This window comes from Egretta garzetta, unplaced genomic scaffold (assembly GCF_000687185.1).
Source record: "Egretta garzetta isolate BGI_Z169 unplaced genomic scaffold, ASM68718v1 scaffold138, whole genome shotgun sequence".
In the NCBI taxonomy this organism is placed as follows: Eukaryota; Metazoa; Chordata; class Aves; order Pelecaniformes; family Ardeidae; genus Egretta; species Egretta garzetta.
In genome coordinates, this window is record NW_009260598.1 from 1,433,947 (window position 1) to 1,451,235 (window position 17,289).

Consider the following 17,289-nt stretch of genomic DNA (forward strand, 5'->3'; position numbering starts at 1 on the left):
AAGGCACATACAGTAACTTCAGGTGTGAATATATGCTGAATTAAAATAGGGACCTAATATGTAAATGGGTTAAGCAGTATAAAAGAGGACTCAAACCGTTGTGGTTTTTTTAAATGGATCCTTTCTAGCAGCTGCATACCTGAAGAATGTGGCTCTATCAGTACTAATTTCTGAAGGAAGGAGAATTGCTGCAGTTTCTGGGTTTTAAGGAACATGAGGCTTAGAATTTGATGTCAACAGATAGCTCTAATTCATATCCAGACCCAAGGACAGGGAGACACTTTCCTTTAGCATGTAGTGTGACTCGTAAGCCACTTAAGTTAATGAGAGCCTTCTAGCATATACTTTAGTTTGAACACTTCCAGTGCTTATGATGAAAATCGGAGAAGATTTTTCAACTTGAAGGGAAAACAAGTACTCTAACTGTCATTTCCTCCAACTTGCTAGCTGGGCTAGCGTGTCAAAAGTTGAAAAGGGAATGTAGAAGGTAAAATGAGCTCAGTTGGCACTTCTACCCCCACATTGTACCTGTAAGCCTGATATGTTGTTTGGGGATTAACTTTATAGACTTCATGCCCAGAAGCATGAAAAGAGTTCCTGAAGACCTGGGAACTCATTGTTTTAGCTGCTTTTATTCAGTTCTAATCCCTCTTGTAAGTAACTTGAGAGAAGAATGGAATATTTTCTGCAGGTGAGAGCCTATATGTTAAATATTGTAATAGACTTTCTACCAGAGACACTGACAAAGAGTTGATGTTGTAATGTGGAAGGCTGAACTTGGTTAAAAAGCCAATAGCTGAAATCAGAGAAAAATAATCCAGTACTTCACTTCTGGGAATCTCTGTCATGCAATCTGGGGATCCTAGCTTTATTCACTCTTGAGTAGAGTATTCTTAGCCTCAAGATGAGAGTGTTTATTTATAAAGCCTGACTTCTGACATAATAGTCTTAAGTGCAATTTTATTATTAGTCACTAGTACAATCAACAAGTCTTACCTGGGAAGTAGAGCTTGAGTACTTTTAAACATTTAGCAGTAGGAGATTTCATAACAATATACTATTCTGTACTTTATTGTCTGTAAATTATGGCCTAAATAGCATAATATGAAAGTACACAACCAACTTCTCAAGTATTTTTGAACGGTGACAGCCAAAACCTCGTTATTGGCTGGCAGTAATACAATGGCCTGTAGTCAGAGCCCTGCCTAGTGCAGGAAAGTATCTCTGCAATTAAATCTGGTCTGAGCAGCCAGAAGTATTGCTCAATGATAGGTTAAGCATAACAGCCTACAAATGATACCGTACTCAAACTGGGACCAGAAGCTGAGTGAGATAGCTTACAACTTAAATTAAGCCAATAAAAAACAGAATGCACTAGTTGAGAATGACTGCTGTGCTTCTGCCAACAGGAAAACTGGGGATAACTAGTCCCATGTGAACATCAGCTTCCTAGGGTACTTTTCAAGAGTCATCTTTCAAGATGTCTAAGACGGTGAATACACAGTCTGACAACAGTAAGCTTTGTTCTGTTAGTGCTGGTTATGTATGGCAATTACAGACTCTTGGTCTTGCTTTTAGTAGGTCTTAACTCCGACAAACACACTTTTAACACTAGCCAGTTTGCCCTCTCAATGACATTTAAGCTTCAAATTGTGATCTTGGAGCTTTCCATTCTGGGGATGTCATTAGAGAGACCTCTCTCAATGTCTACTCTTAAAGTAACATGCAAGTTGGATTACAACAATGGGATAACCCTGCACCCCAAGAATGAATAGAAGTAATACAGACTCTTACACAAATTAGTGTAAGGAGACCTATCAAAGTGCTCATGTATTTAACATGGTCTTGTGCAGCATTATAGCCCAGCTCCTATTTGATGCCTCTTTCAAAGGTGTCAAGAGTTGGGTGCCGACTCCTAGCCTTGCTTAGGAAAGTTCTGCCTCATCAAGCTCTTCTTGGTTTGACTGGTTTGTAGAAAAACACTCTGATCCCATCAGCACTGAATGTTGTGTTGCATCTGGACTTTCTTCCCCTTCTTCTTCCCCTGCCAATTTTGTACAGATATTGGCATTGGGAATCCAGCTCCTGAGACAGTAAGAATAGAAGATGCTTGCACAACCTTAGGAACATCTCCTCAAGTGACCAGCAAATATGCTATTCTGCTAGGTGATATGGTGGCAAAATACCAGTGATTAGAATGCCATATAAATGAGACCCGCAGTTAAGCAGTTTGAGGCACAGCTTACTCATGTAGCTTACAGAAATACAGATAAAGCTCTGTATCTTGAGTGTTTCTCAATGCTGTTGCTGAAATGGAAATAATTTTTAATGTAACAACTTGTTTCTTGCTTCTGCTTATCAAACTTGTGATTTTTCTAATCAATAGCTTACGTTCTTGTTTTCAGACAAATCTACCTATCTTCAAATTGAAAGAATCTACAGTCAGAAGAAGATACAGTGACTTTGAATGGCTAAGGAATGAACTAGAAAGAGAAAGCAAGGTGGGTAAAATGAAAGGTAAATACAAGTCTTCATAGACATACAAGTAGTAGCGATGCTGAAATGTTACCATGTTATAAAGCATATAGAGCAGATATTGTGGCTGAAAACGTCCAGAACTAAAGCACTGTCTTTCAGCAAACCTCAGCTGTACAATGTTGCAGACTGTTTAATGGTTTTGAGTTAGTTCAGAGTTGAACTATGTGAATTCAACTTGCCTCTATAGCAGATACTGTTTTTCTCTGGTCATGTTTTATCATTTCACTAGGCATGTGATTGAGTTGAGTCCTTTAGGAGGAAGAGATGTCACAGGAGGTGTATAAACTTACAGGCTGCACTTAAGGACACTTTTTTTTTCCTGAATCTTTCAGGTTGTGGTACCACCTCTACCAGGAAAAGCTCTTCTTCGTCAGCTCCCCTTCCGAGGAGATGATGGCATATTTGATGATTCCTTTATAGAGGAAAGGAAGCAGGCTCTTGAACAATTCATAAACAAGTAAGTGTTGGGTCTAGTTATCTGGAGTCAAACCCAGAACTCTGCTCCAGAAAATTGAATTAAAGCTGCTAATCCTCTAACTATGGTAGCTGCACTAGGTTCAGAGTAACAACTTATATGTAGTCTCGCAGTAGGACATACTACCATTGCTCATCCAGTGTTTAGTTTGGATATCTTAATGTTTACCTGAACAGCTGAAATTAATGTTAGTAGTGTTGTTAATTTATGCAAATTACTACTAAAATTATAGCATTCAAAATAGTTCTACTTTTTCATTTCTGAAAAGGTATCCTCCATTGGGTGAACAATGGAGCTTACAATGGGCTTACAGCAGTTTACTTTGATTGCAGATGTGAGGTATTATCAGTTTGTGTAATGATGCATATTTTCTTTAATCATCAAAAGAATCTTCCTGAAATGTAAAAACACTACCTGAGGTATGCACATATATAGTTTGAAATAGACACTTTGGGTTTTGTCACTGCCTTTCAAAGGGTGAGCAGAAATTATAGTAACAAAGTATTATGATTTTTTTTTTCTATCATCTGACACTACTAACCGCTCTCCATATAGTGACCAGATGAGCTTCTTTAATCTGTTTAACAGTGGGTATGAAGGAATCCTGTCAGTTAACCAGCTCTTCTGGTTTCTAGAGCCAACATTGTTCAGACCAACTGGATTTGGGACTGCTCCCTTTAAAAGTTCAAGCTTGTCAGTTCCATGAGCACTTTATTCTTTTTCAACAGTAATGCTGTTTAACAGGGATAGAGGGTGTCTGAGTTAAGCCAGAATTTCATCTGCTCATCACTTATTGTTAGTTCAGGCATGTGGCTTGGAGTGGCAAGTGACTAGTTCACTAAAACTGTCTTGTGCAAGTAAGCTAAGTGTGACCGTATGAAATATCTTGTTTTTCTTTGCATAGTTGCTTGTTAGCTCAGTTCAAAGGTATTACTAATCATTCTAAGCAGGTAAAAAGCTCCAGAATGCTCTTTCCTCTGTTCAAAGACAAGTAGAATGAATTTCCAAGGCATCTAGTTTTGCATTTACATTGCAGGAAGGCAGATGTGCTTATAGTAAAATGGAATGTGTTTTAATTTTTTTAAGGCTTTACAATACAGACAGTGATGACTGTAGAGTACAACTTTTATCCATGCAGGCTTGGGACTCTACATTACATTAAATGTGGAGGAATTGCACTTACTGAAAGTTTTGTATGCTGAATCTAGCAATATGTGGGGGAAGAGGGCTGTTTATGTTCTGAAGCAGCTGATAGTGAAACAGTCGTCTTAACTGGAATCTCTGAAAAACTCAATATAGCTGACAGAAATGGAGTGGCCAGTTTATTGGGATCACTTGTTCGGTCCTACAACAAGTAATACATTGATCTTGTGGAAGTGTAAAACTTCTTGGTCAATTTTTCCTCCTTTGAAACATAAAAGCAGGCTATTAATGTAGATACTGATGTAGTGGCAGACTTGATTACAGCTGGAACAAGATTCTTCAGGCAGAACTCCTAGCTATTCAACCTCATCAATTTATTCTAATGGCATGACCAACTCATCAAGCAAGTATTAGTAATGAAAGTTTTGAACCATGTAGAAGCTTTAAGACTTCTACCAAGTACTCTGGGTACTAGTGAAATTAGTCCTGAAGTTAATTTGCATAATATGGTCCCATTACTGCATTCTCAAAGCTGGTCTTCATTCCTAGAACTAGAGTCCATCAGATAACGGGTATCGCTGGATCCAAAAAAGAGCTTGATGTACCAATGCCAATTCTTGATATCCAGAATGGTGAGAAGCTTTGTCCCTCTAGGTGTAAAATTGAGAGGGACTAAATCACTGCAGTACAGCTTACCTGAGTCAGCTCTCTTGGGCCAGCTTGCTGGCACCACTATCAATACTATTTACTTTGACATTCACAGGGGTAGCTAGGTTCAAGCAGATGAGTGTTGCAACATGACTTTGGGATACATGAAAATTTTTGAAGTAGCAGCTGCTCTATGCAAGGGTCACCTTAGAGAAGAATACTGAGGAAAAGCCAGTGCAGAGTGAGGTATCCAGGTGAAACGAAGAGCTGAATCTGCAAGGTCAAACCTAGCCTTGCAATTCAGCCACCAATTTGCAAGCCTTCCTGAAAGGGAGAAAGGATATGGCTGCTGCCTCGTTAGCTTCTCCTGGGTATCTTTCCCTTGAAGTTCAAGGCTAGCAACTTCAGTCTGATGGGAGTAAGAAACTAGTTATTCCAGACCATCTTCCTTGTGAGCTAGTGCTTGAGACTGCTGCCCATTTACTAGAACCTGGCAAGATCAATAGGTTTTATGATGGCACTTTAAATAATCTATCAATGCTGAATAGGAGAGCTCAGCTTCTTCATTAAAGGACACCTTCAGTGACAAGAGCAGTGACAAGTGCATCTGTCCTGCAGTGACATAAGCACTAATAGATACACTTGGAGAAGATGCACAAAAGTGCTTGGAAATACTGATGCTGAGCCACTAGAGTTGACTATGCATTGCATGTGCTCAACTAGATAATTTCCATTTAGAGTAGAAATGTTTTGACAGATATGGAGGCCATAAGGCTGACACAAGCTGTCCTCAGGAGGAGGGGGGGGGGGGGGGGCGTTCTCTCTTAAAGGAAGGAGCCTGTCTTAACCAAACTGAACGTAACTTTTTTCAAACCAAACTGCTTTGTTTTCATATCTGTAAGTGATCAGCTTCTAGGGATTCTGATTCTCTTGGATTTTTACCTACACAGAAGGCTGCATGTTATTTAAGGGTTTAAATGCAATACCTCGTGGTTTTCTTCCAGACTTAGGAGTGTCTTCTCATTCAACTTTATCTCTTTTACTGTTAAAAAGATGGTGGCTCAGTCTATATGTGGAACAGAACTAAATCTACAGTAGAAGTGCTTGTCTCTTCTAGAGCAGACAAGCTCAGTCTCCTGTGTTTCATATCTAAAGACATCTGCAATTAATAGAATGGCCTGTATCCTCTGGCTGTGCATCAGTGCTGCTTGTATGTGGTAGGAATAGTGACCGTGGTAAGTCACTGCTCTAAACAGTGTCAGAGCCTTCAGAAGACCTTCACACACCCCCTGGTGGAGTAAGTCTTTAACTCTGCCTGGGCTAACTGCTATGGAATAGACTGAGAACTGAGGGGTTAAGCTGCCTTTAGAAAGGTGTCCTGTGTCAAAGGCATCAAGACCTGTTAAAATCTGCTTGGCTTGGTTAACTCTAGATTTTCTAATGCTAGGATAAGCACTTTGATAGTGCCCTCAATTGCAGATGACAGATGATGACATAACATGCTTCTAAATGATCAGAGGTAGCTCAAGGTTCCTATGGACTAACGTCATGTGGGGAAGCATGACAGATATTTCTGCCAGACATCATCCTAGCCATCAACAGTGAACTGGAAGTGGGATCTATGCCTAAGTGCAGAAGCATAGGTTATTGGTACAAAACCTTGCTCTGCTGGCGAACTGGAGATAGACTTGATTTGTTAGCACTAATGCTTGTGTTTTCTTCTCCAGGGTTGCGGGCCACCCACTGGCACAGAATGAGCGCTGTCTTCACATGTTCTTGCAAGATGAAGTAATAGACAAAAACTACACACCATCCAAAATAAGACATACTTGAGTTCTGAAAACATCTTTTCTCAAACATTAGTGGTTCTTATGCTTGGTTTTAAGAGGTTGTAGTTTGTCTTAGCATGCTGAGGATAAACAGGCACGAAGTCTCCACTAACATCAGTACACTGCTTGGTCTTTGCATATGCTTTATAGCATTAAAGAACTCACTTGTCTTCTAGCTAAATCTCTCTGACTCCTTGATTTAAGAGTATTACACTGAGACCATCCACCCCTTGCAATGTCTCACAAACTTTTCCACTCTTATTTGCAATGACTTAACAATGTTTACTGACTTGGCCTTACTTGAACTTGCACAGTTGTAGTGTCACGTGTTCACTTGTATTTGACTAAACTGCTATGCTGTTTCTGAGGTAGTCATCTGTCTGAACTTCTGTAGAAAGACTGCTTTCTCTCTGATACCCTGTGTGAGAAACACTTATGCAATTGTCTTCAAGCTTGTAAAACACTTTATACCGAAGTAATGAGGGAATTATCTTTATATTCTGTAAGAGGGGAAAAAAAAATCAAATTTATATACTAAAGTAACTTGTCTAAAGTTTTGAAATAAAAGTGAAAATGCACTTCGAATGTTTTGTCACTCTTGACCTTGACTGTGGGTTATCTCAGGCTTTCTGAGAAGCAGGAACTTGACTATACTAAGTGAACTGGTGTTTCAGCCTTGCTGTGATGCTCTTCTGCAGCATAGTCTTATGTTACTAACAGCCAGCACTAAATATCCTTAGATGCTGGCAATCACTGTTCAAGTGTTAAAGAACATACAAAGGTATTGAAGGCTGTTCCTGTGTTGTGGAGCCAAAGCTGGAACCCCATTCATGGTAGGCAGTCAACAGCTCTGTGGCTTCAGTATGTTTGGGAAAAGTACCATTCCACTTGGCATGAGAAGCATTGATCTAGCTTCAACTAGGAAGTGAAAATTATACCATTCTACAGAGAAAGGAACGTTGATATAACCTGTAATATATAACTTCAGTCCTAGGTTAAAGTAGCTCTGCACTACAAATACAATTAGGAACATGAAGTCATAAAAGCCTGCTATAAGATGTGGTCATAGGCCACTTCTCTGAATATTAAAGGAAGGGGAAGCTGTAGCATTGTGCTTCTATGACCACTGGTGAAATGCAGGTGGCTGATGCCTGAACTGCAGTTCACAAGCAACACTGCTGGTCTTTCTCACTAGATGCTTCTATGGCTGGAGAAGTTTCCTTAGTTTTCCTTAGTTTCCCTCCCAGCTGTGATGTGGGAGTTACCTATCCAGATGGTCTTGAAAACAGATTCAAGAACATTCTAGTAGCAATCTGATCCAGTAGTTTGTGCTATTTTGTAAGAGTACTTGTTGGCTTAGGCTTGGCTCTGCTGCTTTTTCCTTCTTACAATATTCTTTATCGCTGTTGAGAACATTCTACAAACTTACTGGCAATGTTACTAGTTTATTTTAACTAAGACTATTAACTTCATTTATGGAAATCTGGATGTAAAAGATTGAACTGACAAAATGGTGGTGGCTGACTGGATTATATGTGGTACTAGTGACTAGCTACACCAAATAGTTAGATGCTCAAATAACTGCTCTTTCCCCCTCATACTTACAAAGACCGTCCTCTTCATGAAACGAAGGACCAAAACTACCAGAGCCCACTTGCAGCCCAGAGCTGTCCAGCTTTTCAACACAGTCTACCTTTTCAAGAAGTTTGATAATGTAAAATCAATTCTAAAAGTCCCTGTGCTTGTTGAATCACACTTAGAAGTTGAGTTACTCTTGGAAATGGGGAAAGGGCTAAATGTAGATGAAGTTTAACTATTTAGGTTTAGATGCGTAGTAAAGTGGTTTTTTTCTTTTCTCAAATGTTCTTTTCTGAGAGAAGCTTCTTTCAGAAATCTGAGTAAATGCCTCATCTTATCCCTAAAAGATGGTGGCACAATCTATATCATCTGTTGCAGATGAAAAGAATTAAGCTGAAGAGGGAAAAGCTGCATGCCTGATGTCAAAGTATACCTATTTCTAAAGTGAGGACTTTGCAGTGTTAACCTCTGAAGTTGATAGTATGTCTGGGATTTCACCTGGCCTTCAGTTCTTCAGGGCTAACTAGAGACCTTAATTCTAGCATAGCATTAACTGATTCTGCTTCTGTACAACCTGCAGTGCTGGGAGGAAGACATGGCCTGAGATCAGCTGTGCCTGAACCACAGGGATCTGGGCGTTGTTCCCAGCTTGTGAGCCTGCTCTGCAGCTGGGCTGGGTCCTGTGGGTAAGAGGATGAGATGCGAGCATGCACCCCTTGCCCTGCCTGCTTTGCAACTGGGAGAAAGCCAGTACACTCTGTTGTGTCCCCTGGCCTGGGTGGTGTAGGGACTGGGGCTGCAGCACGCTGCAGAGTGCGGTTGCCTTGCAGCATGGATGCAGGTCCAGGGTAGCAGCACGAATCTAATTGAAATGAGTGTCCTGTTGTGGGTTCTGCACAGTAGTGAGTTCAATTTCTTTAGCTCATAAACTGAATTGTTGCAGAGTGGAGAGCCACAACTGATTTTCTGCCCTGTCCAGCTCTTCTTAGTGTAGAGAGCAGAAAACGGTTTAAGGTTATGACAGGTGCAATAAGAATGCTTTATACAGTGTTTGTTGGTTTCTTTCTAAGAATGTGCTATGCCCTGTGGTAAATGCGTTCTCAGGTGCTCCATGGTAGTTTGTATATAAAATGTTTCAAAGTCCTGTAGTCCATGCTTTGTCTCACCCGACTCATTAAAAGAATGGTCTTGTATACTTCATGGTCTGGCTGTCTTGGATAGGGCACAATGTGAGACCTAGCAAACTGCACAAACGGAAGGGGTGTGTGTAAAAATTTTGACCTCTGAAACGCGTGAGATTTTTGTGCTTGGAGTCAATGGAGCTAGGATTTCACTTGTGATCTGTATTCTTTGACACTGAAAACCAATGAGCCGTTGATATACACTGTACATTTCCACCTGTCATTTTAGTGTGCATGACTCTTCGGTCACTCATTGCCGTATGAACAATCTGTTATATTTCCTTTCGCCCATTGCCAACTTGTTCCTGTGCATTGGGAGTTGCTTACCTCTTTCTTTGGTGTGATTACACAATCGGACACCTTAATAAAACCTCAGAATCTTTTTAATTGAAGCAGTGTTTTTGTACTCATCACCCTTTGTTAGCTGCACAATTCACTGATATTAAAAATTGTAATAAAGTGAAACAGAAGACTTACCCAAGGTTTGACCTCTGATCTGTTTAGTGTTGTGTCTTAGAAAAAGCTCTGTGCCAGCTCCTAGAGAAGGAAACCTTGCAGCAGGTATATATTTGAGTTACAGAAAACAGCTCTATGCTGGACCTCAAAGTCCCTTTGCCCCAAGGCAGGATCACCTAAGCTATTCCTTAGATGTTTGTCTAACCTGTTCTTTAAAACTTCTGATGACAGAGACTCCACAGCATCCAAGGCAATCCATTTTAGTGGAGAATATTTCTGTTCCCTGGTAAGTAGGGTACAGTGGAAGAAACTAATCCAGAAATAGAAGGACAAGCATTAAAAGAATGGTGGAAAGTAATTTAAATTCAATATATTTTTATTCTTTGTAAATACAATGAGTACAACTTTTTAACTTCACAAATCAGTTAATCCACTTTGTACAGGAAAAGTTTTACTCATTCTATGATAGTCCAAGTGCTGATTTTTCTCAGTGCTAGTTCCTAATAACAAATCAAATTTTGAAAAGTACAGCAGCTATCTTTAAATGTTTTTTCTACATTTTTCATACATCAAATAAGCAGCTTATAACGTTTTTGTGTGTGAGAGGGTGTAGGCGAACAAGGCTTCAAAATTAGAACCTGGAGTTTTCTAAAAAGGCATTGGAGACTTTTGGAAATTGTTAGCATTGTATCAGTCAACAACCTTTACTTCTTTGAAATAAAATTCCTTCTGTTGGTTTTGTTTTGTTTTTTATAGTCATTTCATTTCTCTGCACATCTCATTGACAAAGAGTTTGGCCACCATTGCCTTTGGTTTCAGCACTGTGCCAACGGGACAGCCAGCAGGTCACTGAAGTGGTCATCTCCCTTGTATTTGGTTTTGCTGTTTCAGTCTTCCTTTCTTGATTGTATCTTTTCAGGTGTGCATGTGAATGTGTGTCTGTGTGTGTGGACGAAGGAGGAGGGAAGGTTGGGGAGGAAGTGTATAAAGCTCTTCTGTCTTTGAGATGTTAACCGAACAAATTGTGGTGACGTCCGCATCAAAGATCACCAGTTCATTTTGGAGGAAGAATGGAGCTGCCGTCATAAGCTACTTTTTAATCAGTTCTGAAGGCCACTTCATGATGTATTATAGCAGAAGCAATGTTTTGGTAACCTGGTCTTAAATGTTGCCTATCATATTAAAAACATTTTCCCGACATAGGCTACTTTTAAAACAGTTCTGAAGGCCGCCACATCTCAATGTTACAACAGAAGCCAAGTTTGGTCACCCGGTTCCAAATACGGAACAAACCAAAGTACCTTCTTTCACATTTTGTCTCAGATCTGCCAGTTAAATGAGAGAATAGCAGAGTCTTTGTTAACTATGACTGGCATCTGAATTGCCTCCATCCTGTAGTAACAGGAATAGCAGCCAAATTCCAACCACTTTCACTTTTTTTGTAGAACAAAGCATTCTCTCCATGATCTAAATCACTCTGTTCAGAGCAGCAGAATCATATCTACTGGGGTATTTTTTGTCAATGGGTTTAAAGGCTAAACATTCCCAGGCTTATGCTTCCTGTAGATTTTGTTAGTTGAGGCTTATTCTCCATAGATAAAAGTTCTTCTCAAACTGTCCATCCTGATTGTTTATTTTAAGGTCATTTATATGTCACTGGATTTGTACATATCTGAGAGCAGTCTTGTAATTGGTACATTCCCAATGGTCTTTTTGAAAAACACTTCTTCTATTGTAGATGGACTAATGGAACGTAAAGCTGGTAAAAGCAATAGAAGTTTTCCAAAACGACAGGGTTGCGTGGGATACCTGGGAGACAGACAGAAAAACCTGTTGAAGTTTTTTGATATTTTTCCAAAGAAAATCTTTTACTTTGCAGAAAAGACCAGTATTCAGAAAATTGTACAGACAGGTGCTACCTGTGCTAAACCCCTGTGCTTTGTACTCAAGTGAGCAAGAAGGTTGACCCGAAGGAAAACTCTCCTAATGGAGGTTAGCAGACATTGGCCTATGCCAATGTCTCTGAGTTTTGATTAGCTCCTTTGTTTATTCCCTCAGAGCAGGAGCAATACAGAGACAGGATCTGCTCGGACTTGTCCCTCAGACAACAACTATGTTCTTGATGCAGTTCAGGGAAGAGCTTGACCTATAATAAATGCCCTGTCATTTAAAGTGCAATTTAAACCTAGCTGGATTGTCATGGTAATCATTTTGCCCCCTTTTGGTTGCCTTATACACTGAATACCAATTGACATTTAGAAAGTTGGGGTGTTTTTTTTCATTAAAGAAGCTGTGTTTTATCCCCAGGTAATGTATTTGTGTAATGGGATATTTTCCATTCTTTCTCCCAGCTTTTGAATCCAACACAACATAGGATGTGTATTCTAGCTGAATTTACATCAGTGATTCTCAAACCTCTGCTTACAGTGGTCTCCCTAAAAGAAGGAGTTCGGTCATTTGGAGAAACATTCTGGTTCTCCAGTCTGCCCTCCCTTGCATCCTGCTGAGGGCGACTCCACTGGGATCAAAGGGCTGACTCTGCTCTAACGCTGGCAGGAAGGTTAAATTCAAGCCTGAGGAGGAAATGCAAGCTGAAAGCCCTAACCCCATTGGAGTCAATGTGACAGTCCTGCCAGGGGACTGGGCTTTTTTCCTAGTAAAAGGATATCTTTTACAATGGGTACTGTTTAGCCCAGTAGCTAAATATTTCCAGCGATGCAGAAATGCAAAGGAAAAGTCGCCATGCCTGGAGTGGAAACCACGGCCATGTAAAACCATTGCTCCCTGGCTTCTCTGTTCCACAGGCCCTGGCTCACTCAGAGTCTCCAGGGAGCAATCTCTGTGGGACAGGCCTTCCGTAGAACAGGAAGAGGTTGCTATGCAGTGGTTACTCTTTTTGCTCTGAACTAGCCATAACTGGATGGTATTTGCAATTTTGCTCCCACCCCCAGGGCAGGCCGTTCCCTTTAGACTAAATAGAAGTGCTTCAGAAAAGGGGAAACGTCATAGGGAAGTGTATTGGAGATTGTGGGTGAAAAGCGCTCGTACTGCTGTTCTTTTGAGCATCACTATGAGCAGTATTTAACTGAATAAAATGTAGAGGAAAATGTAGCCTTCTGAAATGCAGAGTGTTCCACGGCAGGTATCACTTCCCGGAGGAAGACCTCTCCTTCTACCGCTTTCCAGTTTGTCTGAATGAATCCCACGTTCCACATTTCATCAGGAAATGCCAAATCCCAGCAGGCTGACAGCCAATGTATGCTTGCTGTAACAGCCTGGTCCCCATTTCAGTCAGTGGAAATGTCACCTTCGCTACAGCAGGAGCATGATTTTACCCCTATGCCCACAAGAAGCATTGAGAGAAGGCACTGATCACCTGGTATGGATGTAGCTGTTCAGAGTGAGCTGGGCTTCGTCTTGAAGGGCTGCTATGGCGGCAGCGTTTCGGAAACTCCTCAGTTCGGAACCACTGTGTGTAGGCACTGGAAAGCAAATCAGTTACTAGTTCAGCTTGACTCTTGGGTGGGACAAAAAGGGTTCAGCTAGTGCTATCAATGGAAATTAAACGCTCCCATTAGTTCCCCAGCACTCCACTGTCAGCCTTTCAGAATGCAACACCGACTACTAGAATTCAATACCAGGAAACCTGTCGGATGATGTGATGCTATGTCTGGTTCAAAACATCATTTTTGCTTTAAAGTAGCAACCTCATAGTTACCAGAACAGACGAGCATGAGATTCTTTCCGCTTACCAGCTTTAAAAGTGACAATGCATTTGAGACAGGCAAATTCGGTAGCATCTAGCCGAAGTTGTCTAAATCTAGCCACAACCTCCTGTAAAGCCTGTATTTCTGAAATAATTTTATTCAGCTTCTGAGAATCTGTATTGTCACCGTTCATGCCTAAAACAGAAACAGATGAAATAAATAATATTAAAGGCATTTGCTTTATTTTATATTGATTTCTGACAAAATCCTCTGTATCAGTATCCACTCTATTGTCACACTTGTCTATCTGGTTCCATGTAAACTGACTATATTGTATGAAAGTTAATATAAAATCTTCTCTTGGATGATAACAAACACAGTAATTTGCATTTAAATGACAATGCAAGCAGTCATGAATACAACAAAACAACATTATTTGCATTTAAATATAGATTTATAAATGACAGGTATGCTCCATTGTTCAGTAGGAATTTGTTATTCTTTACATGTTGTTCTTTTTTCAGTAATGTATTTTTATGGTAATTTTTGTAACAAAGTCATTAAATTGTGCAATTCTTACCAGATACAGCCAGTAGAGTGTTAGCATCAACTGGAATGGCCCATTGTGCTATTCCTAGAACAAACAGTTCTCTCCAAGCATCTTCCAAAAGCATCAGCTGTCATACAATAGATGTACAATATAACATAGTGTATAATTTATAGATTTATAAACAATTTAAATATGTAAATGTCTGTTATTTTAAAAGCTACTTTAAATGCCTGTCATGGTGTTTTCCCCACAGCATTCGTTAGCTCTTCTCTTAGCTTTTTGAGAAGGTGTCTAGAAATACGTCTACATGCGTTGTAGAAAAACACCAAGGGTTGGCTCACCGTGCACCATGTTGTGGACCAAAACGGAGGAGGAGAAAGGAGAGTGAGAGCTCCCGCCCCGGAGAGCTTGCTTACAACATGAGCACTCGCCTGTGTTTCTCAGCACAGCGTGGGCTCTCTCCTCCTCTCCTTTGGCACAAATAGCTGTCCCAGGACAAGTTAGGCAGGTGCTCTCCTATTGCTCTCTAGGGATTACCCTCCTTTCCCTCTATTGCTCTCTAGGGATTACCCTCCATTCCCTTGGGAAGGCAGGATTTGTGAAGAAAAAGCCTGGACAACCGTACATCACTTGGTAGGGAGCACTGCTTTAGAGCGCATATGTATCTTTAACCCCTTCCTTACTCAGCAAGGCTTTAGCTCTTTGAAACACAGCATCTGGACACACACACAGTTTCTCAGTGTCACCTGTTTTCCTGCTTTTTGCTTAAAATCCCTCAGAAATTCCAGGCACTAAGAGCTGTTTCCTTTCAGGGAACTGAGTGTCCAAGCACCTAAGCTGACAGCATTGCTAGTTGCCTGCGATTTTTGTGCATTGCCGGGCTGTATGGAGGATGTGGTTTCCTCTGTTTGGAGGCAATGCCTTTGATTTCCGTGGAGAGGCAGTGGTACATCTGAAGAGGAGACGTGACTCTCGGTGATGCAGACTGGCAAAGCCCAAACAGACATGTTTAGTCTTGAGGGCATCTATGGATTGTTGGCCCAGACCAGCTCTTAAGAGGGGTTTGGAGAGCCCCCAGTTCAGCTGAAGTTCATGGCCTAAAGGATATGCTGTGGTGTGTACACATTGCTGGGCCCTCATGTCTCTCAACAGGACAGGAGAGATTTGGAAGGGTGAGAATTGTAAGTGGACTCAGGAGGAATCATCTGGTAGCTCCATGCAGTGAAGACGGATTGCCCAAAACCCATGCAGAAAAAAAAGCAAACCACAAGTGTTAATATTGCTATGGTCCCTGAAAGTATCAGCAGCTTAGCTTCTTAGGAAAATAGGAAGAAGGGTATTTTAAGTCTATAAAGATTCTGCAAAGGGAAGAACGAAGTAAAAAAATACATCTTACCAAATGAATTACCATTTCTTTGGAATCAGATATGTGAAAGTAATAGATGATACAGAAACCGTGCAGCAAGAGTGAATCCTTTACCTGTGTGCTACCTCTTAACAGTATTGTGAGTTTTAAACCACCCTGTTCTGGTCAGAATGGGAGGAAGAGCGCTCAGAGCCCCTGCTCTCAGCTTATCACTGCAGGCTTACGCCCATTTTCTGCCTTTTTGTGCTATGTGCTTTGCAGAACTTCTATATAACTTGGCTAAGGAAATCGTGACAGGAGAGTATATCTGCCTCCAATTGCATATAGTTACTGTTTGAAATAATTCCATTGGATTTTACAGTACTGGAAGCCGCCCAGACCATTGTATGAAATACAGAGAGGAAAGGGGTTCTAGGGTGCAGTGCCCACCTCAGCTCTGATCTGAGAGCAGCCGAACCTGCTCATAAGTCTCCTAACTGCTGCTGCCTGTGAACCCAGCCCCTCCTCCGGATAATCCTGCCTGATGGTTGTGCAGGTTTCTATATGAGATAGGAAATGATTCGCCAGCCTTTCATCTACTTTTGTAAAACTTTTTTTGTCACTCATTCATGCAGATACAATGGTAATGAATGGTGGTTCCTGGGAGATATCAATTTCATATGTTCTTTCCCACTAAGTTTTTAAAGTCAGGAGACTTCAGAAATAAGAGACTATTCCAATAGCTGAAGCTTTCTTCATGCCTATGCATAAGTCTGTAAAACCACCAATTAAAATAATTCATGCTGAAGTCATACTCAGCCCTCCTTTTTCAAAGGAACAAGAAATACCAGGCTTTCTGAAGGACTGGTTTTTGCTTCTTAATCAGCCCCATCCTGTTAGTACAAGCTTTTGTTGGTGGCCTCCATTGGGCCAACCTGTCTTTCGGACAAGCTGGGCAGGTGTGCAGGCCCGCAGAACTTGAAGCATGGCATCTTTGTTGTGTGGCTTCCAACCCACGGTGGGATTACCTCTGTGGAGCTGGGGAAGGGACACAGCCTCTGTTCTACTGAGGGTAGTGACACAGAAATCCTCAGACTTGGGTTTTGTCAGAAATTTGGTTTCTGCTTATTTCCTTGCCTTCAAGATGGAACTGTCACAGAGTCCTGGAATCACAAGGCATTTGCCTTTTTGGAAAAGCACAACAAAAGCAAAATCCAGGAGAAGGTTTTAGACTCTCCTCGGGCAGATGTCAGGGATACAAAAAAAGAGAAATGCAGACATTTACAGCTGGGCCATGGTCAAATTAAATAATGCAATGGCACTATTATAAAAATCAACTGTCTGATTATTCATGAAATGAGGTGATTAAAATCAGAGTTATTTCTTCTCCAGCTCTCCTGAACATGACAGGGGAATCATGCGGAAAGAGGCCCAGGTCAAAGCTTTAGAGCTGAGCAGCTCTGAGTTTTGAGGAAGCTGGCCTGCAATGACAGCAGGTACAGGCCATGTTAAGGAAAGGCTGGGATTTTAATGTGTAATTCACTAACATTAGTCCCTGATACGAAAGTGAAAGAGGCAGCAGGTTATTTAAAAATAAGGGGAACACTCTAGTATCTATGGTAGATAAGCAGGGCTTGCTGTTTGAGGCATGCTTGGTCACGTGCAGCGGAGACTCCCCTTGCCCCCAGATCCTGCTGCCCCCTCCTCCGCACAGTAACAGAGATGACCTTGTGGGAAATGCATCCATATTATGTCAAATAAAGCCTTCACCTAAGGACCCTCCTGTGGACATCACTGGTCTAGAGGTGGACCCAGCCTCTTTCCGTGCGCTGAGGCTCC

General features: G+C 41.1%; 2 protein-coding genes across 2 annotated transcripts in view; one reads left to right on the top strand and one right to left on the bottom strand.

The window, feature by feature from the left end:
• Positions 1-2,297: 2,297 nt before the first annotated feature.
• On the top strand, positions 2,298-10,506 carry SNX3 (sorting nexin 3). The gene is made up of 3 exons (XM_035900304.1): positions 2,298-2,501; positions 2,871-2,995; positions 6,532-10,506. Exons 1-3 carry the CDS (start codon positions 2,313-2,315, stop codon positions 6,635-6,637), a joined length of 420 nt encoding a protein of 139 aa, XP_035756197.1. The 5' UTR covers positions 2,298-2,312; the 3' UTR covers positions 6,638-10,506.
• Positions 10,507-11,494: 988 nt separating this feature from the next.
• Positions 11,495-17,289, bottom strand: part of NR2E1 (nuclear receptor subfamily 2 group E member 1) — a 62,260-nt gene continuing 56,465 nt past the window's right edge. The window contains exons 5-8 of the mRNA XM_035900311.1: positions 14,136-14,232; positions 13,601-13,750; positions 13,225-13,330; positions 11,495-11,657 (exon numbers count right to left, since the gene is read on the bottom strand). Of these exons, the coding sequence (XP_035756204.1) occupies positions 11,495-11,657; positions 13,225-13,330; positions 13,601-13,750; positions 14,136-14,232 (516 nt within the window). The remainder of the gene's footprint in view (positions 11,658-13,224; positions 13,331-13,600; positions 13,751-14,135; positions 14,233-17,289) is intronic.